A 26,849-nucleotide genomic window follows, 5' to 3' on the forward strand; every position below is an offset into this window, starting at 1 on the left:
ATGTACTAAGTTACTTAGGTATACAGATAAAGAACTTTTTTTAAAGTTTTCACTTAAAAAGCTAAGAGAATTCTGGTTTGCAGTATAAAGTGTATATACTTAAACTTTTCCACAATAAGGCGCATTGTCATTGTTTCTGGCAATTATCTGGGGCCTGCTATTGCTGGAGACACTAAAATATGGCAAGTTGGTGACTGTGGTTCTGGGGTGGCATGGGGGGATTACACGCGGCCATCCTGCTCCCACACTGAGGAGATAGAAAGTCCCTTGCAGAGCCTGGACGCAGCCTCTCAGCCCTTTCCAACCTGCAGGTGAGGCCGCCACCTCCACTAAGGGAAATGGGCCGTGAGATGAGGTCTTTCTGCCGTCCTGATACTGGCTGCTGGTTTCTTGAATAAAGCCATCATAGAAGACTGGCTTTTTTGGTGAAATTTATTTGAGGCTATTAACTCCTCCTTAAAATTGGTTTCCTACCATCCAATATACGTGTCCCCACAAAGAGAATATTTTCACAAAGGAAACAATGTCCAGTTGAAAACTATGAAAGTCACACCTGCTCATTCAGCTTTCTTGCCAGGACAAAGATGCAAATTTCCTGAAAGGTCTGTGGTTCTCTCTTTTAGCTAAAGTTAGGTAAGTCTCTGGTTCAATGACATAACATCACACACCAACAGTCTCCACCATACAGTTCAGAGAGTTTTTTTTTTCACAATAGTTTTTGCTCTGTTGCATAGGCTGGAGTGCAGTGGCATGATCTCGCCTCACTGCAACCTCTGCCTCCTGGGTTCAAGTGATTCTCCTGCCTCAGCCTCCCAAGTAGCTGGGATTACAGGCGCCTGCCACCTGGCTAATTTTTGTATTTTTAGCAGAGACGACGTTTCACCATGTTGGCCAGGCTGGTCTTGAACTCTTGACCTTGGGTGATCCACCCGCCTCAGCTTCCCAAAGTGCTAGGATTACAGGCATGAGCCACCACACCCAGCTGAGTTGAGAGAGTCTTTGCAGATGAGGGATGGAAGCACTGAATCAGCAGCCAAGTTTCTGATTAGGTCATCAGAGAAGATGGGGCAGAGCGGAAGAGCCGCACAGACACACTGGAAACTGGCAACAGTAAGCGGCAAAGCTCCAAAAGGACCACCACAGACCACCTTCAAATCAGTGGGCACTTAGCTGATACAAGAAGGTAGTCTTAGGTATTTGATGAAATTGAAATTACAAAGACTTCAGATGCTCTTCCTAGCTCATCAGGATCCTACAGTGTAGGAACACGGGTGTTTTTCCAGTCCCTCTCCAACACAGCAGCATGACCCACCAGGTCTACCTGGCATCCAGGGACCTGAGCACTCGGCATTAATCAGAAGGCACCACCCACAAAGGAACACTTAACCAGTGGTTTATGATCATGATGATTTATAAAAAAGTGAAGACTTCCAACATCAACTGGGGAGGGGGAGGATTATAAATCCTTTTTAGTACATAATATTCTAAGAGTCTACAATCTCCTGATATTAGCCTTAGTATGGGAAGTGCATTAAGACACAGAGTATTAATGGTACAAAATGATGTTATAAGCAAAGCCCATTAGAGACTCGGGGACTGAGCACCGAGAAGAAAAGGAAGGATCCACCCTACGGGTACAGCTGTCGGGCTAGGCCCGAGCCAGAGGGCTGCAGGTGGTGGAGGGCAAAGGTTGGGGGGATGGGAGGAGGCTCCAGTGCTGGCTTGGATAGGAGATTCTAGGCTGGGCCCAGCCCTGACCCCAGGTGGTCCAGAGTCAGTCTCTGATGCTGGGGTACAGTTGTGAACTGTATTACCTGTGACAGTGGCAGGGTGGCAGTGTTAACAAAGAGTTAGTGCTTATCTGTGAGGCCACACAAGTGACTTCCCTGAAGACTGACTACAGCCAAACAAGGCGCAGGGTGGCGGGGAAGACAAACACCAAAATGGTGGTAACTGCTGAAACTCAGGGTTTAGCCTTCTCTTGACTTTTGTGCACATTTAGGTATTTCCACACCAAAAAGTTTCTGTAAAAGTTCATCTTTACCTATAATATCAATAAGCTCCAAAAAAAGTAGAGTTGCTTTAAAATGGCAGCCTTAATCATTAACCTCAACTGGCCTCTGCCCCGTTACATATTACCCCAAAGATGTAGGCAGGGAGGGAGGGAGGGAGGGAAGGAGGTAGACACTCACCACTGGCTCCTCGTTCAGTGTCTGCAGCATCCAGTTTTCCAGTGTCTGGAAGTCCCGAGGACCCTGGTACTTCACAGCTTCTTGGCCTGGCTTGAAAAGCTTTAAGCTGAAAGAATAACAAAGGATTAGACAGAGCAAAAAGAAAGTTGTCTTATCAGAGAGCAAACTCATTTAGTGAAACAATCAGAAAATGAGCTGTCAAGGGGCTGCAGCCAGGCACGTATCTGCTCCTCTCTGATAAAAAGGAAACAAACATAACGTTCCAGGAGATAATACATTCAGTTAATCCTAAACTTTCAGAAGTTTCTGGTTTTATTCAAGGAAAACTAAAATGAGGTGAAAACTTCCAGCCCGCTGCTGTGACTGAGGCCTCAAAAGCTACAGTATTCAGTGCTCCTCTGCAGCAGCCTCGGGCCTTCCCTGCAAGCTACTGTTATGCTTTCCCGGCTTCAGCAGTTGTTGTGTCTGTGTTCAAATTAGGACTGGAGCAGATACGGTGTTGTTTTGCAATTAAGGTATTCTTCCAGGCCACCTGGCAGGTATTCAACTCTTACAAGGCCTGAATATCCAGTTACTGTGAGAATTCAAGTTTCCAGCTATAAGAACATCCTTGACATTGACTGATGCCGTCCATTCACCTTCCCATAGAGAAGGAATCTTTTCTTTTTCCTACAAATGTTGGCCTCTGAAGGAATCTGCAGAGAAGATACGGGAGTAGGTCCTTTAACCATAAGCAAAAGACATCACCAGAGGATGAAATTAACACTCAGTTCCTGTATCCCTCCAGCAGTCACGGGAAAACGTGCTCTAATACTCTAGATAAAAATTCATAGGTGTCAAGGATAGGCAAAAATGTGACTACCAATAGAAGAAAAAAGAAATACAGAGTACCATTTGTTGGCAAGCCTGCTCATCTAAACACCCCTGCCACTTCTACAGCACATATGTGGATTTTGTGAGTAAATGCCCAATGTACGGTATCAGAACTGTAAGACAGCAACATATGTAAAATCTGACATGAAGGTTTGAATAGTGTCTTAGTTCAACGGCTGTAACAGAAGACCACAGACTGGGTGTCTTAGAAACACCAGAATCTATTTCGCCTAGCTCTAGAGACTGGGAAGTCTGAGATCAAGGTGCCAGCAGAGTCAGTGTCTGGTGAGGGCTTTCTGGTTCACAGATGGTGTCTTCTTGCTGTGCCCTCACATGGCAAAAGGGGAAACAGAACTCTCTGGGGCCTCTTTCATAAGGTATGCAACCCTATTCATGAGAGCTCCACCCTAATAACCTACTCCCTCTCAAAGGCCCCACCTCCTATTGCCAGCATTGGGGATTAGGATTTCACCTATGAATGCTGGGGGACACACACATTCCGTCCAAAAAAAAAATGGCTAATTCCCCTTAAAATGAAGTCACATGGCTAGATTAGGCTTTGAAATTAAAATCAGCATACTGGCCTTACCCAGAACCTAAGATGGTATGATGGGGCATAGGTAGGGTCCCTAATGTGTCTCCAATGCAGAATATACACCCAGCTTCCTCAGCAGCTCAGACTCTCATAACCACAAAAAACAGCCAAAACTTAACTAGATTTGGCCAGTACACCGGCTACGTCACGAAGTTCAACATGATAAGCAACTGCAACGTCTGCGGTATCAAAGATGATTGCCCTCACCTAGCCTGGCACCTCCCCAGGCTCCCACAAGGTGTGTTCCGCACCTGGAAACAGAAACTGCTTCCTGCACGGCTCTGCCTCCCGCTAACGCTCTTCAGGAAGGGAAATGGGTGGAACCTCAAGACATCAGAAAGGAACAGGGACGGTCACACTTGTGTCTTTGCTAAAAGTAAAATACAGTAAGACCTAGCCTATGATTTTTTTGTAATTTGCTATTCATTTGCAAAACAAATAATTTTAAAAAAACCATCTTCTTGTTGTTGGACTGATAATCATTCTAACCTGCCCAGGAAGTCTGAGATTCTTCCTCGGTAAGTTCACAGAGCCCAGGGACAGAGCGGACACTTCTGGTCCAGACCTTGCAGTGAGTTTGGGACATCTGACTTCAATTCTCACTGTCGACAGGGGTGAGGGAGGTGATGGAGACTGGGCCACAGGGTACAAGCCCAAACAAAGTATTGCCCCAGATTTCCGCTATTACCAAGCCTCCACATGGGCATTTGAGTCTCCTTTTTCAAGGAGACTGCAGGGAGAAAATCCCCATGTAGGTACTGCCTTGGCAAACAGCATGATGAAAGTTCTACCACTGTAGACAGTGTTATCAGTTGAACTGTGTCCTGCAAGACAGATCTGTGTAAGTCATAACCATCAATCTCAGATGGTGACCTTATTTAGAATAAGGTCTTTACAGAGATATTCAAGTTAAAATGAGGTCACTAGGATGGGCCCCAATCTAGCATGACTGGTGTCCTTGTAAGAAGGGTTTGGACACAGAGAGACACACACACACACACAGAGAAGGGCATGTGAGGACAGAGGATGGCAGTGATGCATCTACAAGCCAAGGAACGCCAAAGATGACCAGGAAACCAACAGGAGCCAGGACGAGGCAAGGGAGGATTCCCCTACAGGTTTCAGAGGGAGCATGACCCTGCTGGCTCCTTGATTTAGGACCTCTGGCCTCCAGGACTGTAGAGAATACATTTCTATTGTTTCTGGCCACCCGGTTTGTGGAACTTTGTTACAGCAGCCTAGGAAACTAACACAGGTAGTTCCCCCCGTCAGTCCTGCCCTGCTGTAATGATTCATGACTGGCCCAACAGGAAGACCTCAAAACATTTTCCTGAGCACAGCCAGCCATCTCTAGGGAGCATGGGAGCCCAAACTCCCTGCCCCTCCAATCCTTTACTCCAGTTACACTTGCCAGGAAAGAATAACGTGAAAGCTCATGTCCTGACACATGCCTGGACTCAGGCAGGTACAGTCGTCACCTGCCTCGGGCCTCACAACCACTCTATGGGATGGGCACTTGTCTTAGAGGAGTCAAAGCTCGCTCAAGTCAATCTACAGATGCCCCAGTGCGACCACATTGCACACAGCACATTCCACCTCCTGCATTCTCGGGGGGAAAATAATCTGTTCTCGGAGCTTCTGCAGGGCAGTGATGGTCACAGAGGTTCCTTCCCAAACTGTGTTCAGTGTGGTGTACGTTCATTTTTGTTCTTTTTAATAACACAAAACCAGCCATGGTTTACTTGGGGAGACCAGATCTTCTCATTAAAAATCTAAACACATGATCCAACACGGGCCTTTTTAAATTTGTGACTTTTTACATTTGTGACTTTTTAAATTTGTGATGGTTTTTGGTGAATACCAACTATGGAGTAGCTGATATTGCAGCTGATAGCTGTTATGGCCAGGCTGAGGTGGAAGCCTTCGCTTCCTTCTCTGAAGCCCCATAACACATACCACTCTCAGCTCCATTACAGGTCCTGTGTCACCTTCCCTGTGGCATGGTGTGTGGTGCACATAGTCTCAGGCCACAGATGGTCAGCAGGTTAAGAGGAAAGACACCACAGCCAGCTCACCCCTGCTGCCCCTGAACTTTGAAAGCAACAGTCTCTCAACAGGTAAGCATTCACCTCCTCGCCCTCATCTCTGCTCACTACCTGCTTCTTTGGGATGCTCTTGATCCATACTTTCAATGCAATACTATAAAGCATAGAATAGTTAATGCTTTTACGTAGATACAGATAGTAAGCAATTTTATCTCCATTGATCTGATCTAAAGTAAACCCAAATTATGGCACTTACATTAGCAAGCAGTCACCAAAGACCAAGAATTCCAGAGTCCTTTGTGGAAACGCCCACATTTCCAAATGGTAGGGAAAACCCTAACATGTATTGGGTGTGCTCAGATTGGTGTCTGCACACATTCCTTTAAGTCCTGTAACAATGTTTGGGGGATCACCTTACTTACAGGTTAAGTGATGAGGTCAGAGCTGGGTGGTAAGTAAATGGTAGAGCTGGGATTTGACTACGACTTCTAGGTTCAAGCCTGGAGATCCCTCCACTTTTCTGCCTCCCAGGTTTGAATATAAGCTCCAATTTTATGCTTTATTGATGGCCCCCTATATTACTCAATTAAGCAATAAATTGTATAGAATTGACTTCATTCCTCAATTGAAACAAACAGCAAGGAAGTGACCGTGGCAATCCCTCCACCTCCTTCAGAAACAGCTTCTTCTCTGTTTTGAAGAACTGCTTTTCCCTCCAACACTTGGCACATGGTGTGAATGGGCATGTGTCTTGCTATAAGCTCCTGTTTCCCTGGCCACAGTGACTATTCCTGGAACGAACATTCCAGCCAAGCAGGGCCAGTCAGTGGTGGGCCCTTCTGTGCAAACAGAGATACAGGCCTGGAAAGCCGTCATCTCAAGGGAGGCGCAGGAGAAACAGACCCCGGGCCCCTGGAGCTGGGTCTCAGAGGTTCCTCCACAGCCTTTTAAATAGTCCTTTCTTTCTGTTTAATAAGAGAACAATTCTATTTCTAGAATTGAGAACATTTCAATTTCTATTTCTTATAACCAAAAAAATTCTTAACTGTCAAGGAAGTAAGTATCATCGTCTGTCAGACTCTATACTTCTTTCCAACAGGAACAGCCCTGTGGGAGTCACACGGGAAGGAACTATAGGAAGGGTGTTTGCGAATAAGTCACCAGCAAAAGCAAGCCAAAACTGATGACAGTCCATGCACACTGTGTAAAATGTACCGGTGAACATCTAGCATGGCGGGACCGCCATTTTTGTCTTGCAAACACATTCTCTTATAAACAGGAACACCCAACACTGATGAATTAAAGGTTATCCAAGTATAAAAGCCATCTAAAACAGACACAGCATTAAATGCAGTTTCTCCCTAATGACAGGGACTGCCTGCTTAAATTTAGTATCTCTTCACACCTTTACCAAAAGTTTAACTAGGACTTTCTTTGTAGCCAGGAGCCACCTAGGAAGTGTGCCCCCTTCCTTCCAACTTACGTGGGGTATCCTCGCACCCCCTGGGCGGAGCACACGTCGGAGTGGGCCGTGCAGTCCACTTTAGCCACATAGACTTTGGCATCTTCCATGCTGTTATATTTGTCTCCCAGGTCATTCCAAGTTGGCTGCAGCCGCTGGCAGTGTCCACACCTGGAACAAGGCAAGAGTACAAGCACACTGAGTATCAGGTCACAGGGCAGCGGGCCCACAACTTCAGCTCTGTCCAGGGGACAATGGGGCTCTCAGTCCTTTCTTTACACCATTGCAGATGGCAGCTCCTGGACCAGTACTCCAGGACCTCTCTCCCCCGCTCCCATCCCTCCAGAGTCGCTGCCCTCTCAGCATGAAATCTTGGCCTTGTTCCAGTATTAAACTTAGCAAAGTGTTGTTCTCAGCATGAAATCTTGGCCTTGTTCCAGTATTAAACTTAGCAAAGTGTTGTTCTGGATCCTAGTTGTTCTGGCCCTGCTGACCTCCCGCTTGACTTCTATCCCAGAGTCCACCCGCCTTCCCTTGTGGCCTACTCCTGAGCCCTACTGCAGCATCTGCAGTGTTCCCAAAGGACTATAGCTTGGCTTGGCCCTGGGACACATTCTCTCTGACACTTCCTCCCTAAACTCCACCTAGCTAAATCTATCTGCCCTTCAGGTTTAGTTTGGGTGTCACTTCCTCTAGCAAGTCGGCCCTGACTCCCCGGGCTGTTCAGCACCCATTCTCTTCTCCTGCCCTTCTGGAAAGCCTCTCTACTCCTCCCTTGGACAGTAGCTTAGCACTTCCTGCTGTATCTGCTACTTTTATTCGTCGAGTCTCCTCCACTATATAACCAAATGGCTACAAACATAAGGCAATCTCAAAATTTAATCAACTGCAATTTTCTCCAATGAGAAGGAAAAAAAAAAGTTTGTGGCCACCTATACTTCTAGGGTTGAAGTAAGCAAATGTCTATTCTTAGTATTCATTGTATGAATTCAGTTATGTATAAATATTTTAAAATCACCCATCATTTAAAATAGTATCTTAACTAGGCTTCTTGCCATGCTTCACATTTCATGAGGATATCAGCATCTTTCCCAACACTAGACCTTAAGTCATACAGCTGACCACAGCTCTCGCTGTGTTCTCTGGACAGTATGTCTACAGTGCCATACTCAAATTTTGAATGAGACAACCCTAGAAACTTTATCCCAGGTTTCAACTACAATCCCATAGCATTATGACACATGGGTTTGTTTGCTATTTAATATGGCAGGAACACACTGATGCCTACAATGTAACCACTTTGCTGTATCGCTTTTTAAAATGCTTTTTTTTTAAACACACTTGCTTATATGAACACTCAACGCTTAGAATTGTGACTTCTTCCTCAAAATAATTTAATAATCTGTTAAATCTCCGTTAATTTTCTGACAGATTACCTCAAAAATAAGCATTTAAGTCAGATGCAGTGGCTCATGCCTGTAATCCCAGCACTTTGGGAGGCCAAGGCAGGAGAGCTGCTTGAGCCCAGGGGTTCAAGACTGGCCTGGGCAACACAGTGAGACCCCCATCTACAAAAAATTTTAAAAAATTAGCCTGGTGTGGTGGCACACACCTGCAGTCCTAGCTACCTGGGAGGCTGAGGCAGAGGGATCACTTGAGGCCAGAAGGTTGAGGCTGCAGCGAGCTATGATCACACCACTGCACTCCAGCCTGGGTGACAGAGTGAGATTTTGTCTCTTAAGAAAAAAAGGATTTAAGCCGGGTGTGGTGGCTCACACCTATAATCCCAGCACTTTGGGAAGCCGAAGCAAGCGGATCACAAGGTCAGGAGTTCGAGACCAGCCTGACCAACAAGGCGAAACCCCATCTCTACTAAAAATACAAAAATTAGCTGGGCATGGTGGCACACGCCTGTAATCTCAGCTACTCAGGAGGCTGAGGCAGGAGAATCGCTTGAACCCGGGAGGCGGAGGTTGCAGTGAGCCGAGACCATGCTATTGCACTCCAGCCTGGGCGACAGAGCAAGACTCCATCCATCTCAAAAAAAAAAAAAAAACAGATTTAAAGGTAGCACTGAAAAAGTCTGCTTCAAGTTAATGTGTCTTCCCTAAACAGCACTTTCTTGGCCAGCTAAGAGAATCCCTGCTTTATGAGATACTCAGATACAAAAAAAAAAGCACAATGAAACTATACATGCAGATTTAACTTCTGTAGATTCAACAAAGTGAGTTTATGTGGGGGGGGGAAAGGAAACAAGAAAAAAAAAAGGCAATTCCCACAGAACCCTGAAGTGTGTGCAAGCTGGGAGATGTGAGATTTTTGTTCCTCAGCAGGCCTTGGTTCCTACATGCTTCTCATGGCATGAGCATCTCTCCGACTACATGAAGTGTGACCCTGCTGTCTAAAGGCACAGGTTTGAGAACTAGTCCATTTGGTGTTTAACCAAAGAAGCCATGATAGTTCTAATGCTGGAGGAAACGCTGGCAGTGGGGACTGACTGACTGACTGGGGCGGTGTCCAACAAGGCACCTTCCTAAGGGACTGTCAAAGGCAGTTCTGACCTTTAGGGGACTTTGATCAGATATGCTCATTCTGGAACTTTAGAACTCCTCTGCAATCTTGACAAGGTTTTGTTTTGCTACTGCTTTTTTTTTCCCCCCTTTTTTTTTTTGAGAAAACACAAGATTAGATTAAGAATGAGAATAAACAATAAATAAGTTTGTGGTGCGCTAAATCAAAACTGACCATTCTGGGCCATCACCAAGTTGGGCGTGCCCTTGCTCCTGGCTGTGATGGGGCCACAGGTGCTATCTAGTCGGCCCTGCGGCTACAGCACCCAACTCTGAGACAGGCAGCTGCACTCAGAAGGTAGCCTGTGGCCAAGAAGTAGAGCAAAGCTACCTGGTCCAAATCTTGACCTCACTGTCACCAGGTTCAGGGTGAATCACAAACTGGCCATACAGAAGTTGTGACCTGATGTTGGCACAAAATCTACAGCAGCAGGATAACCCTGCAGAAGCCAAGTGCAGGGCAAAAATACACAGATCGATGTTTTTGTTACAGGGGCCCCAAGCCCTTAATCACACGTGGGCTTTCACCATTCCACGGCAGCTGAAACTGGAAAAAGGTATGTGTGTGTTGAGGGGGAGTCCACTGAGTGTTCTATCTGAGCTCCAAACGCTCAGCTCACCACTCCAGGACCTCCTTCCCTCTCCTGCATAGACCCCTCCAGAGTCACCACCTTGCTCTCAGCCTTACAACTTACCAAAGTGTTGTGCCAGGTATTGTTGGTCCTACTTGATCTTGCCCCTGCTGACCTCCCATTTGACTCTCCGCCCACTCAGCCTCCTTTCCTGGCAGCCTATTCCTGAGCCCTACTGCAGTATCTGCAGTTTTCTGAAAGGGCCCTCTTAAAAGTCCAACTTAAACACCATCATAGAAACCCACATATCTCTGTTTAAGTATTTGTAGTAGACTATCAAGAAGTCAACAAATATGCCAGGTGCGGTGGCTTACGCCTGTAATCCCAGCACTTTGGGAGGAAGAGGCGGGCAGAACACGAGGTCAAGAGATCGAGACAATCCTGGCCAACATGGTGAAACCCCATCTCTACTAAAAATACAAAAATTAGCTGGGCGTGGTGGCACGCACCTGTAGTCCCAGCTTCTCAGGAGGCTGAGGCAGGAGAATCGCTTAAACCCAGGAGGTGGAGGTTGCAGTGAACCAAGATTGCGCTACTGCACTCCAGCCTGGCAAGAGAGCAAGACTCCATCTCAAAAAAAAAAAAAAAAAAGTAACAACATAAAGCTAATTATTCTGGAAGCATCCAGCTAAATGTCTACAAGCCACATATAATGAAAAAGGAATTTACTTAATACCAAGTGCCCAGATGTGCCAGTTTTCTCTCACTCAGCCCAGGACTAGCTGGTATTTATTGCAAAGATTCTAAACTTAAAATTCCTTTGGCACTGTGGGGACTTATTACATCTGCATGTCAGTTTTTCTTTTAAAAAAAAAAAAAAAAGTAAAGAATGGGATGCGATGGCTCATGCCTGTAATCTCAGTACTTTGGGAGGCCAGGGCAGAAGTACTGATTGAGGCCAGGAGTTTGAGACCAGCCCCGGCAACATAGCGAGACCCTGTTTCTACCAACTACAACAAAAACAACAACAACAAAATAAGCTGGGTGTGATGACCTGCGCCTGTAGTCACAGCTACTTCAGAGGCTGAGGCAGGAGAATCACTTGAGCCCAGGAGTTAGAGGCTACAGTGAGCTGCGGCTGCGTACCACTGGTTTCAGGCTGGGTAACAGAGCAAGATCCCATCTCTAAAATAAATAAATAATGAAGAAAGAAAAAAGAAAACCCATCGACAGATGTATTCCACTGAAATAGGCTCCAATTAAGTAGTACATTTAATTAAAATAGTTGCTGAGAATACTCCCGAACAGAGAGAAACTGTTAATACTGCCTGATTGTTTTATGTTACAAAGTAATTTCTAAACCATTGGAGTTCTAAAAATTCGAGTCAGTTGGTTCTTAGGAATGTGAAACATAATGTACTTCATATATACATTGTTAATAAACCCACAGTGGCCCAAAAAGTTGATTTAACTCCAAATGAACTGAAACGCAGTAATAACCTGAATACAGGGTTAAGAGAAAAACGTTTCTCCCAGTTTGAAAGGTACAATTTCTGAACTGGCCATTTTTCTTAGGGTACGTTTTCTCTATGCCTCCCTACATCCCTTTCCCAAGTGAGCCTCTACTGAGCTCTGGGGAAGAATACCAAGTTCTGCAACAAGAACCTGCAGGCTATTCCAACCTCTCAAAGGTCTTGTGTCCTAAAATTATGGCTTTCTGCTCTGGCCTGTGGTCACTTCCCTTCCTCGGGGCATCCCGGCACTGGCAGGAAAGCTGTGCACATGCTTGTGTGAATGACAGGAAGCTCTTCCGTGGGATGAGTGCCAGGGTAGGGGTCTCTCAGGTCAGCAGCGAGGCCCACACCAAAGCCTCGCCCAGAGAACCAAAGCAAGAGGGACCATCTGCTCAACGGAGGGGCTTTTCCGATCTCACACATAACAAGTGACCTGGACCCGAGAGAGCAGCAGGGAGGTGACAGGACAGCCTGGAGTTGAGGACCAGTGGGCTCCGTTCAGAGAGTACATCCACCCTGAGCTGCAGGGGGGCGCAGGGGTTCCAGAATTCGCACTACCTTGGTCTTCCCGGGGTAGCTCAGCAACCCTCCTCTGCCTGGACCACTCCTTCCTATCCCACAAAACACGCACAAAGTGGGAAACCACACCTTCCTGGGTTCTATTTTTCAACTAAAGCCTCTGGAAGGGGACGTGCCCGCAGCCTAAGTGTCCCAGCCGACCCCGGTGGCCGCGGCAGCAGCAAGGCCGCTCTGGTGAGTGCACGTGGCCCACGGGCAGGCCGCGCGTCCGGCCGGCACAGGAAGTTTGGGGCGCTGGGCAGGGACCGCGGGGTGACATTTGGACTCCCGGCTGCCCGAAAGGGCGACGACCCCACCTTCCCCTCCCTCGGTGCCGAGGTGCAAGAGGCGGTTGAATTCAGGAGCGCGGCGCAGGGCGGGCTTTTCCCGGCTGTCCCCTCGGGGTCCGCCCCCTCCTCCCGCACCGCCCCGGCCGCCGAGCGCCACGTCAGCCGCGAGTGCCCGGCCCGCTGAGCTCACGCCCCCCGACCCGGAGCCCCAAGCCCTCGGTCCCCTGCAGTCCCCGGCTCCCGGCCCCGAGCCGCGGCGCCCGCGCCCCCCGCCCCCCCGCAGCCGGAGCCCCGAACCCGCAGGGTCCCCGCGCTCCCGGCCCCGCGCCCCCAGTACTACACCCCGCACCCCTGAGCCCCGAGCCCCGCGCCCGTAGCACGCACGCCGCTGACCAGAGCCGTCGGCGTCCACGTGGCCCCGGGCCCGGGACCCCCCGCCCGCGGCGCCCAAGCGCCCCACGCCCCCCGAAGCGCCAAGTGCGGAGCAGGGCGCCGGTCTGCGCGGCGTTACCAGGGCGCGAAGAACATGACGAAGTGCGCGGCGCTCTGGATCCCGTGCGTGAACATGTCGGCCGTGTACAGGTGCTTGCTGTGCGGGTCCTGTCCGTCCTCGCCGTCTGCCGCGGGGGGCCCGTCCGCCGCCGCCGCCGCCGCCGCCTCCTGGGCCCGGGCGCCCCAGCGCCCGCCGCCGCCATGGCCCAGCAGCAGCAGCAGCAGCGCAGTCAGGGCCGACGGCCGGGCCAGCAGCGGGAGGAGGCGTCCTGGGCGCGCGGGCATCGCGGCGGGGCTGGGCGCGCTCTCGCCGCGGCCTCCGGTCCCCTCGCAGCGCCCGCCCCGCGCCCCGCCCCCGAGAGGCCGCGCCCCTTCCTCTCCCCGCCCGCCCGCGCCGGCGCGCGACCGCTACCCGCCCGAGGCCCGGCTCCGCGCCCCGGCAGGGAAGGGCTGGAGCGAGGGACCGAGTCTGGGAGAGCCTTCCGAGTCCGGCCTCCTGCCTTCCCGCCATGGGACGGCTCGCCCCAATCCCGCGAGGCTCCTGCGCCTCCGCAACCCAGGCCCGCACCCCTTTCCCCAGGGGCCCGCTCTGCTCAGAGCGGCGGTGAACACACGAAGTAACGATGAGGCCAGCGGGAAACCACGGAGGGGCAGGTCAGCCTCGGCTAATCTCAGCTCACACAAGCACCCCGCGATTTCAGGCCAAAGGAAGGAGAGAGCTGCTGTCAGCAGAATATAGGAAATCGGGCAAAAGACGGTGGGGTTTGCACCTGAATTAGTTAGATTCTTGGCCAGAGCTCAACTGTGATTCTCGACCTGGGCTCAGAGGGGTGATGAAACCCGCTTCCCAAGTGAACCCCTTGCTGGTTACCCCTGCCCGGCCTTAACTCAGGGATGAAGAGGAGAGAAAGTCAAAGCGGCCTCTTCTAGACAAGAAGGCACCTAGCAGGACTGACTGGGGTCCTACTGTGCCCTCATTTATCCCGGTTACTAAAATGAATGACAGCACGCCTGCTATGGCTGAACTCAGCCTGTGGAATGGCCCGAAGGCATCCCTGCCCGGCGACTCATAACTCGCACCTGCACACACACCTTACAGCAGATGGTAATCGAAAGCTCCAGCCCTACCCCGGGGATCTGAAGCTAAATTAGAATCACCGGGTTGCTTTCCGGGATCCTGCCTGCTCTTTGATTATCCTCAATCCAGGAAGCCCTAGGTAGTTAACTCCTGGCTTGGCAACAGGGGACGCGCCCACTGTCTCACCTGTCATTATTCTGCTCCCGCCTTAGGCCCAGCCACTTATGAACCTTTAACCATGGGTTGCCAAACACCAAAACCATCAATCTCCCTCCAAAGTCTGTTCTCCCAGTCACCTAAGCTTGAAACATGGGAGGCATCTTGCATTGCTCGCTCTTTTCCCGTGTGTCTCAAAATTCAACCGCATTTCCTGTAACCATGATTTCCTTCCAGCATTCTCAGTGTTCATACCCTGAACGGAGACTAAGCCTGGCCTATTGCAGTAGCTTTCTAAGAGTATCTTTCATTCACATGGCTGGAAAATTAATTTTCCTAAAGCCTGCCTTTGACCAAGACAGTTTGCTGCTTACACTTGGACCAAAACACCACCACTGTCCCCATGGCCTTGGCCGATGGGGTGAAATAGTAATTCCTGGGGCAGCCATTCAAGGCCTTCCGTGATGTGGTTGCATCATGCTTTGTGTCCCTGTGAAACTCACTCAACACTAGAAATCCAGGGATTCTCTCCAATAACTGTTATTGCCAAACTCTAATCCCTGTGTTCTCCAACACCTCAAACCTCCCAAACCCTTCCACGGTGCTGTTGGAAAATTCCCGCAAGCATCGCCATACACTCTTACAGCATCAGTGTCTTTCGTTTTTAACTGAAACACAGTTCTAGGAGCTCTCTCAAGTGGTGGCTGCTCATTCTTTCACAGCTGGAGTCCCTCAGAGCCAGGAAGTAAAGCTGATGCCTTCCTGGTTCCCCATTGCTCCTTCCAAATCCTACAAAACCTTCAGTACTCCTTAAATTGATGCCACTGGGCATGGCACCCTCTGCCCTGCCAGTTCCTGTCATTCTTCCACATCACTCTTCCTGGTTCAGTGAAGACTTTGGTTCCCGGCTCACAGTGTTCCTGGCCACCCCTTTCCTGTCTTTCATTCCTGGCATCTTCAGCATCCAGGTGGATGCTCCATCTACCTTTCCCTCAGTAACTCACACCCAAAAGGGAGACCCTAGCACTTGTCATCACCAGCATCTGCACCATCTCCAAAATCTGAAGGCATCCACTCTGCCCAGCACCTCCTCGACTGTTTGCTCAAGAAACCCATTTCTGCAATGCTTCTTTCTCATCATGACCTCTGAGCTACCCACCCCACCATCTTCTACAATCCCCTCACAGCCCAACAGACTGCTATGTCTTCTCTTGCCTCTTGGCCAAGTTACAGCCCATGGAGTCTCACCCTTCACTTCCTGCCCTGCCACATTCTCCCCCCAGATGCTGGTGAGCTTTGTCTCTCTGGGTTCCCTGTGCCTTCAACCAGGTAGCCAGACTCTGCTGGAGAAAAATTGCACAGTCAAGCAGCATGTCTCCTTCACACTGGTAAAAATAAGCCTTAAATTCCTCCTCACCCCTGCCCTAAAACTGACTACCTCTCCCTAGGCAGTGTGCTGCCCCACTCTCTGAGATGCTTCCATACTTCCACGGACACTGCTCCTCCTCTCCTCTCCCCACCCAACCCTGTCAGTCGCCATCCTCTCAGCTGCCAGCTTTATCTCATGTTTCTAAGAAAAATGAAGCCAAAAGCATGAGCTCCCTTATCCCTCCCCCGCCAAATCTACACACCCCTGCACAGGCACCTTTCCCTCTGCCCACAAAGGAGCAAGTCAGTATATCCCTGCCTAGCAAAGCCCAGTCCTCCAGAACAATGCCCCTCACAGATAACCAGGTCCTAATTCCTGAAACATCTGATTGTTTCTTTATATGGCAGAAGGCTTTGCAGGTGTGATTAAATTAAGGGTCGTGAGCTGGAGAGATTACCCTGGATTATCTCGGTGGGTCCTAAATGTGATCACAAGTGTCCTCATAACAGAGGGGCAGAAGGAAATTTGACTACACAGCCGGAGGCGACGTAGCAAAAGCAGAAAGAGATTTGAAGATGTTACACTGCTGGCTTGGAAGATGAAGGGGCCAAGAGCCAGGAAAAGCAGCTCTAGATGCTGGAAAAAGCAAGGAAATAGACTCCCCCTCAGAGCCTCTGGAGGGACCTGCAGTCCTGTGGACAATTTATAGTCCAGTGCAACTGGTTGTGGACTTCTGACCTCCAAAACTGTCAGAGAATAAACGTACGTGGTTTTATGCCACCAAGAGTGTGGTGTTACAGCAGCCCTAGGAATCTCATATGCCCTCCCTGCTCCCTGCTCAAAGGCTTTGTTCTTCAGCTCCTCTCTTTCTCTCCTGCACAAGTTACTCATCACTCCTTCCTACTGGACCATTTTCATCAGTGTATAACCAAAAAAAAAAAAAATTATCTGTATTTCACTTTCCATTCATCCTTCAGCTCATGCCACTCTGACTCTCAAACCTGCCACACACCAAGTCTTCTCAAAGTCACTGAAGATGTCCACATTGACAAGTCAAATGAACACTTTATGTTCCTCATCTTCCAGGGCTTCTCAGCAGCGTTGGTACAACTGCCATTGGCCCCATCTGCATCCACCGTCCTTTCTGCTTCTCTGATCTACCTCCTACCATCCCCACGTCACTCCTCAGTCTCTTCAACCCAACCTTTGATGTCAGTTTTCAGCGCTCAGCCTCCAACCCACTTTTGTTTCTCTACACTCACTCCCTAGGTGATCTCATCCATAGCCATGGCTTTAACACCATCTATATGCTGGTGCCAAAGTGTACATTTGCAGCCGAGGCCTCTCTCTGAGCTCTCACTATCTACAGGATGCCTCCTCTTGTTTGTCCTGCAGGTGTGCTGAAGCTGACCTTGTGCTTCCCTGCAGCAATCTGCTTGTCCTCCGATTTCCCCTCCTCAGTAAATAGTTCTTCCTCGCTGTTGCACAAACCAGAAACCTGAGTTGCAAACTTTGTCTCAGACTCCTGGCCTCAAGTGATCTGCCTGCCTCAGCCTCCCAGAGTGCTGGGATTACAGGTGTGAGCCACCACCCCCGACCTCTGAGTTGTAAACTTTGTTACCCTTTTTCCTTATTGCAGTGCCTTGATCCCCGCCTCCTACTCCATCTCCCCATCAGCAAGTCCAATCATTGCCATCTCTGAGCCACAGCTCCCACTGACTGATATCTCTCCACTGCTGCCATATCCTTCTCTTCCTGTCTGCTACAGTAGCCTCCTGAATGTTGTTTCCACTCTTAAGTCCTTCCCATCCATCCTTCATCCAGCAGCTAGAATTGAATCGTGTCACTCCTTTGCTTAACTTCCTTCAGGGGCTTCCCTTCATATACAGTCAAATTCCAGCTCTTTGCCTTGGCTTGCAAGGGCCTTCAGGAAAGATGCAATCTCAACCCATACCACTCTGCCCTCTGCTCGCCTAGATTCTAGCCATTTGGGATGATTCTAGATACCCTCCCAGCATTCCCCTTCTCAGGCCCTTGTGTGTGGTGCCCTGTGCTTGTTCCCTTCCTGTCTTCTGTGACTGGACTCCCTGCACCCTCAGGTCTCTTGCCCCCACGCCACCTCCTCAGTGCCTGGCGATTGCCTTTCCACATTGACAAGTCAAAGCCCCTCTCTGCAGCAGCCTCCCTCTGCCCACTGAGCTCTCACCAGTGCCATGCTGTTTAATTTCTGCATAACATTTTTTGTCATTTGATGCCATTTTGTTGCAGACTTAGCTGGTTAAGGTGGCCGTCTTCTCCATCAATAAGCTCCCCGAAGGCCAGGGGCTATTTGCCACATTCACTACTCTCTCCCTAGCACCCAAATGCCTGGATACAGTCGAGGCTCAACAAGTGTTGGATGAAGGAACCCCTCTTTCTAACCACATCTCTTTCCCAGGCTCCACCAAAACAAACTGACTCACTGTGCCTGGCACCTTCTCTCACATGCGGCCTTTCCTGCATGACCCGGCCACCCCTCCACACAGGCTGCTCAGTGTCACTTCCTCTGAACTCCCAGCCCTCCCAAGGGACTGACATGTTGCTTCATATGGTAGCAGCCACACATGGTCCTGCTTAGATTCCCATCGCCAAGCAGCGTGGCTTCCAGCTCAGAAAGCCTAAAAGTGAAGATACAACTGAATTTGTGTACAGCGATGAAATAATACAATGTTCTCAGTAAAAAATTCCCTGACCTCCAGCTGGGGTTAGGCTTCCTGCACTAATATCTTGTCCTTTCTCCCCATATCCCTTCACAGAAGGGTAATTATTTGATTGTGTAAATTTTGTTTAGCCTCGGACTTTCCCTCTAAACTGTAAGTCCCATGGCCTGAGAGGTGTTAACGTGATGTCTGGTACACAGCAGGCATTTAATACCTGATATGGTTTGGCTGTGTCCCCACCCAAATTTCATCTTGAATTGTAACTCCCACAATTCCCATGTGTTGTGGGAGGAACCCGGTGGGAGGTGATTGAATCATGGGGACAAGGTCTTTCCTGCACTGTTCTCATGATAGTGAATGAGTCTCATGAGATCTGATGGTTTTAAAAAGGGGAGATTTCCTTCATAAGCTCTCTTCTCTTGTCTGCTGCCATGTGAGACGTGCCTTTCACCTTCTGCCATGATTGTGATGCCTCCCCGGCCACTTGGAATTGTAAGTCCAGTAAACCTCTTTCTTTTGGAAATTGCCCAATCTCAGGTATGTCTTTATCAGCAGCGCAAAAACAGACTAATACGATACCTGTTTGTTGAATGAATGCATGAAGGAATGGATGAAAAGTCACATTTGTCTACCCTCAGAGGATGGCTTGCTTGAGAGAGACCCCCCTCAAAATCATGGCCTTTCCCAAGCAGAAAAGGCAATAGGTATGTTGGTCTGTATTGTTAGAAGTTAGTACTACTTCTAGCAAAATAGTATTGCTACACTGCCTTCTTTTTTTGAGACAGATTCTTACTCTGTCACCCAGGCTGGAGTGCAATGGCATGCTCTTGGCTCACTGCAACCTCTGCCTCCTGGGTTCAAGCAATTCTCCTGCCTTAGCCTCCCGAGTAGTTGAGACTACAGGCACCTGCCACCACACCCGGCTAATTTTTGTATTTTTAGTAGAGACGGGGTTTCACTATGTTGGCCAGGCTGGTCTCAATCTCCTAACCTCGTGATCCACTCACCTTGGCCTCCCAAAGTGCTGGGATTACAGGCGTGAGCCACCACGCCCGGTCTACACTGCCTTCTTATTGCAAATCCACAGCCTTCAAGGAGCTGCACTCCCTTCTGACAGCAGCCCTGTAGGTGCATGGCAAAGCCTCTCGTTGGAAGCTGTCCTCATCCCAGGGAGCACATAAGAACTGACATGGGAGGAATGGCTACTGAATGGGAAAAATACAGCTTTTGTTTTCCACCTCCAGAGGATAACACAAGACCCAAATGTGTTGTAACATTGTCAAGACGACCCCAGGACATTCAGAAACTGAAATGCCACCATTTGAACCACTTTAACAGGTGCATCCTGAGTTATTATTGGGCGAACAGTACTGCTTTTAGGAGGTACTGAAAGCATTTACATCCTGTTGTTCTAATTTGGTCAGAACACCTTGGTAGGTGCCTCTAAAGAAGAAGAAAAACTGTGTTTTTCTTGATGAGCTCATGTGACCATTCAAATGTGATTGTTGGGAAGTGGAGAAAAAGCTAGAGGATTGCTCTCATCAGAGAAAATCTAAAGAAAAAGACCAAAGTGAATTCCCAGGCTGGAGTCACACAGGGAGTAGAGCTGTTTTCAGTGTATCGAAATGGTTAATGGAAAGTTCATATTTACTCACTACTCTCACAAGCTCCTTGGGCAACACAGCCTACTAAACAATTAATAAGCACCAAAAACCCACATTACATTATAATATAACAGATTCGGGTATTTGGCAGATAAAAGCTTTCAAAATCCACGTGGGATCTGTGAGGTCTCGGGGGAAGGGGGGTGGAGAATAAAGAGAGTTTCTTTGTTGACTGGATCATGACCACTAAGCTGAATGATCTGTGCTGTTTCTCAAAGTGCACAGAACACTCACTCCAGCTCCCATGAGCTCATTCAGTCTGTGCAAGTGCTGGCTCTTCTCGTTCATGCCCCTGTCATTCTCCCAGCTCTTTGTCTGCTAGATGCTATTACAGGAGTTCTTATTTTTCCCAGAGTCCCCAGGTGCGGGGCCAATAGGCTGATCCAGAAGCTGATGCTCACCAGCACCTGGACTTCATAACAGGAGAGAAGACTTCTCCCTGATGCAGGTTGCTCACTGAGTTGTTCCACTCCTCTTTCAGCTGCGCTGGCCTGCAGTGATGGCCTTGGCCTTGGATCTGTGGCATTCCATACGGGCATGGGGACATGCCTCTCACAGCACTTAGGGGCCAGCTCTTCATAGCTGCCTGAATTTCAGAACACTATTCCAAGTTCAGAATCCAGGAAGATGTTTATCCTACCTGGGGGTTCTCAATTCTGGCTGCATATTGCAATCATCTAGGTCTTGAAAGCAATACTGATGGCTTTGTCCTACTTCCTAGGGTTGAGAATTCCCGGGATTAGAGGAGACACAGCCAGGATCTCAGTCCCTGGTGCTCCTGTGGCGGACTGTAGCAGGGCTCCGAGAGCACAGATGTGGAGCAGACCACCAAAGGAACGCTGATGTTTGCTGGAAGTTAATAGGTGTTTTCTTAAGAGAAAAGCTCTGACTGAGACATGTTTGAGGAACACTTGGTTAGGGTTAGGGTTAGGAGATAGAGAAGCCAGGAACAATGCCCAAATTAGACCACAATACTGCTCAAATTAGATTACAATACTGCTCAAATTAGATCACAATACTGCCACCACTGCTACTACCTCGACATGCAGATTCCTCCTATCGCACCTCTGGTACAGGACACTATATGTGACCATGGGAACCTCTGCAACCGCTGCCCTGCAGGATGGACTTTGCATGACCCCTGCTTCTTCGCAAAACTAGCTTCCAATGGAAGCCTCACTGCAGTAGGGCTCAATGGTCTCCGCTCTATCCTAACTTGTGGCGGTTAGGTCAGAGGCTCCACAAATGCAGGAAAGGTGTCCAGTGAAGCTGGGCAGCCTGAAAGAATGTCAACTGTTGATACATTGAGTCCTTTTTTTTTTTTTTTTTTTTTTTTGAGACAGAATTTCACTCTATTTCTCAGGCTGGAGTGCAGTGGTGCGACCTTGACTCACTGCAACTTCTGTCTCCTGGATCCAAGCGATTCTCATGCCTCAGCCATTGAAATAGCTGGGATCACAGGCGCCCACCACCACACCAAGCTAATTTTTGTATTTTTAGTAGAGACAGGATTTCACCATGTTGGCCAGGCTGGTCTCAAACTCTTGGCCTCAGGTGATCTGCACACCTCAGCCTCCCAAAGTGCTGAGATTACAGGCATGAGCCACCACACCTGGCCAACACACTGTGCCTTGAAGACTACTTAAGAATTGGCTGGATGAAGTGCTAATGGAAGAAGAAAGAAAGAGATAGAAACCTATTTCCTAAATGATTTATCAGAGATTTTTATTTGCGATTGCACCATCTGAATTCCTAAAAGTATCCTATGCAGTATTTCCCAACTTATTTGATTGTGGACTCCTTTTTATTTGTGGTGTCTCTTGTGTTGTTAATCCTCTGCAGAACACTCTGTGAAGTATTATATATAGAAGTTTGGGTCGTATTTCACATGGAAGGATCAGTGTCTGGTTTCCTTTGCTTATTATAGCTGCAACATCTCCTCTTCCATTGTGTGCATTTAATTGCAAGAGAATTCACTCAACAAATATTTATTGGATCTAGTCTGTGTCAGGCACGTTTTTAGGTGCTGAGGATCAGCAACAACTGAAATAGACAAAAACCCTAGTCCTAATGAACTTCCATTGTAGGTGGGGAAACAGCCAATACGTAAGATATAGAAGATAAACACTATGTTAGCCAGTGGTAGAAGCCCAGAAGAAAACAAGGCAAGGAAGGGGGTATGAAGTGTCAAGGTTCAGATGGGATGTCAGGGTTTGGATAGGCTTATTGGGGACATGGCTTTCAAGTAAAGACGTGAGGGAGAAACACATGTGAATATCTGGTTCCAGCCGAGGGATCAGCAACTGCAAAGGACTTAGAGCGAATGAATAAGAAGGCAGTACAGAATGAGAACACTGGCTTTTACGAATGAGAAGGGAAGTCATCAGAGGGTTTTCAGAAGAAACACGACAGGATCTGGCTTCCAATTATTTCTACAGCATGGCTCTGAGAGCTGTAGCGAGGAATGCGAAGGGGGCAAGGATAGAAGGGAGGCGACCACTCCGGGAGCAATTACAACCATCCCAGCACAAGATACTGGTGACTCACGCTAAGGCGGAGGTGGGAGGGTGATGAGAAGCAGGTTCCGGGTCTCTTTTGATGTATGTGCCAACAGGATTTGCTGACTCAGCAGATGTGGGCTGAGGGTGGTGAGAGAAAGAGAGGAGTTAAGGATGACACTGAGGCGTTCAGCCAGAGTGGCTAGGAGCACTGAGTTGTTATAATCTGAGATGGGAAACAGGTTTTGGGAAAGAGTTGCTCAATGTTGAACATACTACAATGGGGAAGTCTGCAGATACACAGAGTGGGCAGATGGCTATTCAAGTCCAGGGCAGAGATGCAGGCCAGATATAAATTTGAGAGTCGTTAGCATTTGATGGTATTTAAAGCCCTGGAACAGGAGGAGATCCCTGTGGGAGTGAGTGCAGAGGAGGGAAGAGGTTTAAGGGCTGAGTCCTGGGGCATCTCACTGTTTTGAAGACCAGGAGATTAGGAGGAATGGGCAAAAGAGACTGGCATGGAGTAGTCAGGAAGGCAGGAAGAAAACCTGATTACTGTTGTCCACAGGCCCAGAGTAGAAATGTTTCAAAAGACGGAAGGAAAAGCTGTTTTGAATCTGCTGATACATCATGGTTTGCCCCCAGACAATCCCAGTTTACACCTACTGACATGATCTAGTCATTACTCACAGCCATTCCCCCTCCCACGTGTCTCAGTTTGGACAATACATTGACAGGGCATCCTGCTGACAGTTCAGGTGTAATGAGCCCTAAGCACTCACCTTTGGATTTGGAGACTTTGGTAATAGTAGTTTTGGTGAACAGGTGGTAGTAAAAACCCAACTGGAGTGGCTTCAAGAGGGAGAAGAAAGGAATTAGAAACAATGAATATAAACAACTCTGCAGGAGAACTTGTCACATAAAGCAAAGGAAAAGAATACAATAGTAACTAAAGGAGAGAGAGGGGCCCAGAGGGTTTTGTTGTTGTTGTTTTTAACATGAAAGACAAGTCAACATGTTTGATTGTTTGATGATCCAGAAATAAAGAAAACATTGGTTGCCACAGGAGACAGAGGGAGAATTTCTGGAGTAGTGGCCTGAGGGAATGCAGGAGGATGTTGCCGATGAGTAGGGGCAGACGTTGGCTTTCCAAGGAGCCCCAGTGGTTGTCTATGATAAGAGGAGGGCAGGCACAGTGGGTGGGCACAGATCCAGAGAGGTGGGTCCAGGTGGCTAATGGTGGGAGCTGGCACCTGTCCCCTCCAGTGGCTTCTGTTTTCCACTGTAATAGAAAGCAGTATCATGGGCTGACACTGAAGATAGGGGAAGTGCTGGAGGTTTGGGGAGGGCAGTGAAGGTCTGAGATAGAGGTCACAGTGAGAACGGGAGAGGGAAAACAAGGCAGTTTGGTATTAATGCCTGGTGGCCTTGAGGCTCCACTTGATGTCAATGTGACATACCCGGATTTTCTCCAGGTACGTTCTGCTGTGTGGTTCAGTCACACAATAGACAGTTGGATTTAGTCAGGCCTATGATTTAGCTAAGTGAGGAAACAAAGGCAGAGGGCGGCAACAGAGCGAGAGTGTATGTAGGGGAGAAATGATAATACTTGACTATGGAATTTAAGCAGGGGAAATTATAAAACATTTATCTTAAGAAGTTGTAATACTCAGCCTTGTATACACACAGTACACAAGTTCATTATCTCTTTGACATGTTGATAACTTCCAGTGGGTCACGTGTCAGTTCATTTATTGAGAAGTCCTATTCCATGCCTTCCTCTCTATGTCTAACATGACCATGTGGCTCAGGCCTTCACCACCTCCTTCACGGATTATCTCCACAGTGTCTTGGCCATGACTCCTGATTCCATGTGCTCCCATCCAAACAATGTGCAATTGTTTTGGCCAGGATCATCTTGAGACAACAGCTTTATCATCTCACTGCTCTGTCCCAAAATAAAGAATAGCTGTGTATTTCCAATTATATCATATCACAAGTCCTCTGCCTGGCTTCTGTAGCTCCCTCTACTTTTGCAAACTTGTCTCTGACATTGCATAACTCTGCTCCAGACAGGCTTGCTTTCCTATTGTCCCTGCCAGATGTTGAGTCATTTCCAACTCTCTTCCTTTGCTCATGCTGTGCTTTCTGCTTGAAATGCTCGCCTCTCTGCTTTCAAAATCCTATCCATTATACATGGCAGACAGCAATAGTGGTTGGTACAGGAAGAGAGGTAGGATTGGAGTGGGCCAGGAGTAAAGACACACAGAGACATATATATATATATATACGTATCTATCTATATATATGTATATATACATATACATATACACACACACACACACACACACATATATATATATATACATTGACCCCTGAACGATGTGGGAGTTAGGGGCATTGACCCCCACACAGTCGAAAGTCCATGTATAACTTTTGACTCCCCAAAATGTAACTACTAATAGCCTAATATTGATCAGAAGCCTTACAGTTAACATAAACAGTCAAATAACACACATTTTGTAGGTTACGTGTGTTATATACTGTATTCTTCCAATAAAGTAAGCCAGAGAAAAGAAAATATTAAGAAAATCATACAGAAGGGAAAACACATTTGCACCACTGTGCTGTATTTATCAATACCGTAAGTTTATGTCATCTGTTTACAAGATGCCTCATCTGTCTGAAATGGCAGCAACCACAGCTGCAGACCTCAGTGCATATCAAACAATTCAACTTTTTTCTTGTAATGTCATGACTTTTCTCTGCTTCCTGGGAACCCTTCCAGCATCCCTAGTGGTGCTTTGTATGGGTCCCCTGGTATTATTCCAGGTTTTGGTATTGCAACAAACACAATGAAAAATACATGAGAACCACAAGATCACTTTTTGCTGTGATATGCAATTTCCTGAAGAGAGGAACTGCTTGAAGGGAGATGATGAGCATCACACAGCATTTGAAGCTGATACTCACAACACTTGAGCTCACTGCAATAGCTATAGGAGGTGGCTGCAAAATTATTATAGTAGTACAGTACGTGCTACAGTTAATTTAATGCAGTTATGATTTAATACTGCATCTTTCTGTTTGTTTATATGTCTCTTGACTGAGAATGGTGCCATGTATGGTCTGTAAGTGTTTACATGCATGAGTTTTGATATATTTTAACTTTTTATAATAGCTTTGTGTATATTTTATGGTAGTAAATGATAAAATAGAATCTACATATATTTTATATATTCATGACATACCTAGTTTTTTCTTAATTGTTAAGCATTTCTAGGTTATGTGCATATAACTAACATTTACATTTGAATTTTTGCAATAAGCTTGTCTTCATACCACTTCTGTAATTTTGTCATTGAAGAGTTTAAATGTAATTTTTAAAGGACTCTTCCTGGTTGCTATTTGGCAGCAGGTATTCTAAATTTATATAAGTATACCTTTTGACCCAGCAATAGGTCCAGGACCTTATCCTTGGGAGATAACTTCACAATTTCATTGCAGCATTGTTTATAATAGCAAACCACGGGAAGCAAACTGCTACCCCTCAGGAAAGCATTGAGTAAATTAAAAATGGCATAGGTAGACCATGTGCAACATGCACAGTGGCGTATTTTAGTGGTTCATGGTGCAGCCTCTGCCATCAGACTACTGAGAGGCTTGAATGTCAGCACTACTCCTTCTGGCTGTATAACTTCAGGTGATTAAAATATTCTGTGCTTACATTTCTTCATCGGTTAGAGACTTTAGGGATTTTTTTTTTTTTTTGTAAAGAAGAGATAAACTATTTGAAACCATGTCTGGTTCCATGTAGAGTGTAGAAAGCAGGAAAAATTATTCCCCTATGCTAATAACAGAAAAATAAACTACAAAAAAAAAAAAAAGACTGGATATACTACAACACGATAACTTTTCATGAACTCATCAAAGAGCTGAGGGCATGGGGCAACCAAATATCCTTAAATCCAAGAAAAGTCAGGCTTCTCCAAGGAAAGATGGAGCACCCTCACTGATTTCTCTGTAGCAGAGACCAGGAGGAAGAGATGCTGGGACTGTACAAGTGGGTAAGAAGAATTTGGCTAAACTTTACGATTAAGAGCAAAGGCCAAGTGTGGGCTGGTACAAGAGTATAGCACCCCTGAGAACTCCACACACAAAGGGAGTTTGCACTCACATTCAGGACCTTCTACTGGGCCTCCACTGGATGCTCAAGAGAAAG

At 47.6% G+C, this 26,849-nt stretch overlaps 1 protein-coding gene across 1 annotated transcript in view; it reads right to left on the reverse strand.

Moving 5' to 3' along the window:
- The window catches only part of TXNDC5 (thioredoxin domain containing 5), a 29,616-nt gene extending 16,135 nt beyond the window's left edge, over positions 1-13,481 (reverse strand). Inside the window, exons 1-3 of the mRNA XM_034961411.3 lie at positions 13,183-13,481; positions 7,189-7,338; positions 2,193-2,298 (exon numbers count right to left, since the gene is read on the reverse strand). Of these exons, the coding sequence (XP_034817302.3) occupies positions 2,193-2,298; positions 7,189-7,338; positions 13,183-13,448 (522 nt within the window). The 5' untranslated portion in view covers positions 13,449-13,481. The remainder of the gene's footprint in view (positions 1-2,192; positions 2,299-7,188; positions 7,339-13,182) is intronic.
- Between the last annotated feature and the right edge of the window lie 13,368 nt (positions 13,482-26,849).

Source organism: Pan paniscus, chromosome 5 (genome assembly GCF_029289425.2).
Source record: "Pan paniscus chromosome 5, NHGRI_mPanPan1-v2.0_pri, whole genome shotgun sequence".
NCBI classification, from domain to species: domain Eukaryota; kingdom Metazoa; phylum Chordata; class Mammalia; order Primates; family Hominidae; genus Pan; species Pan paniscus.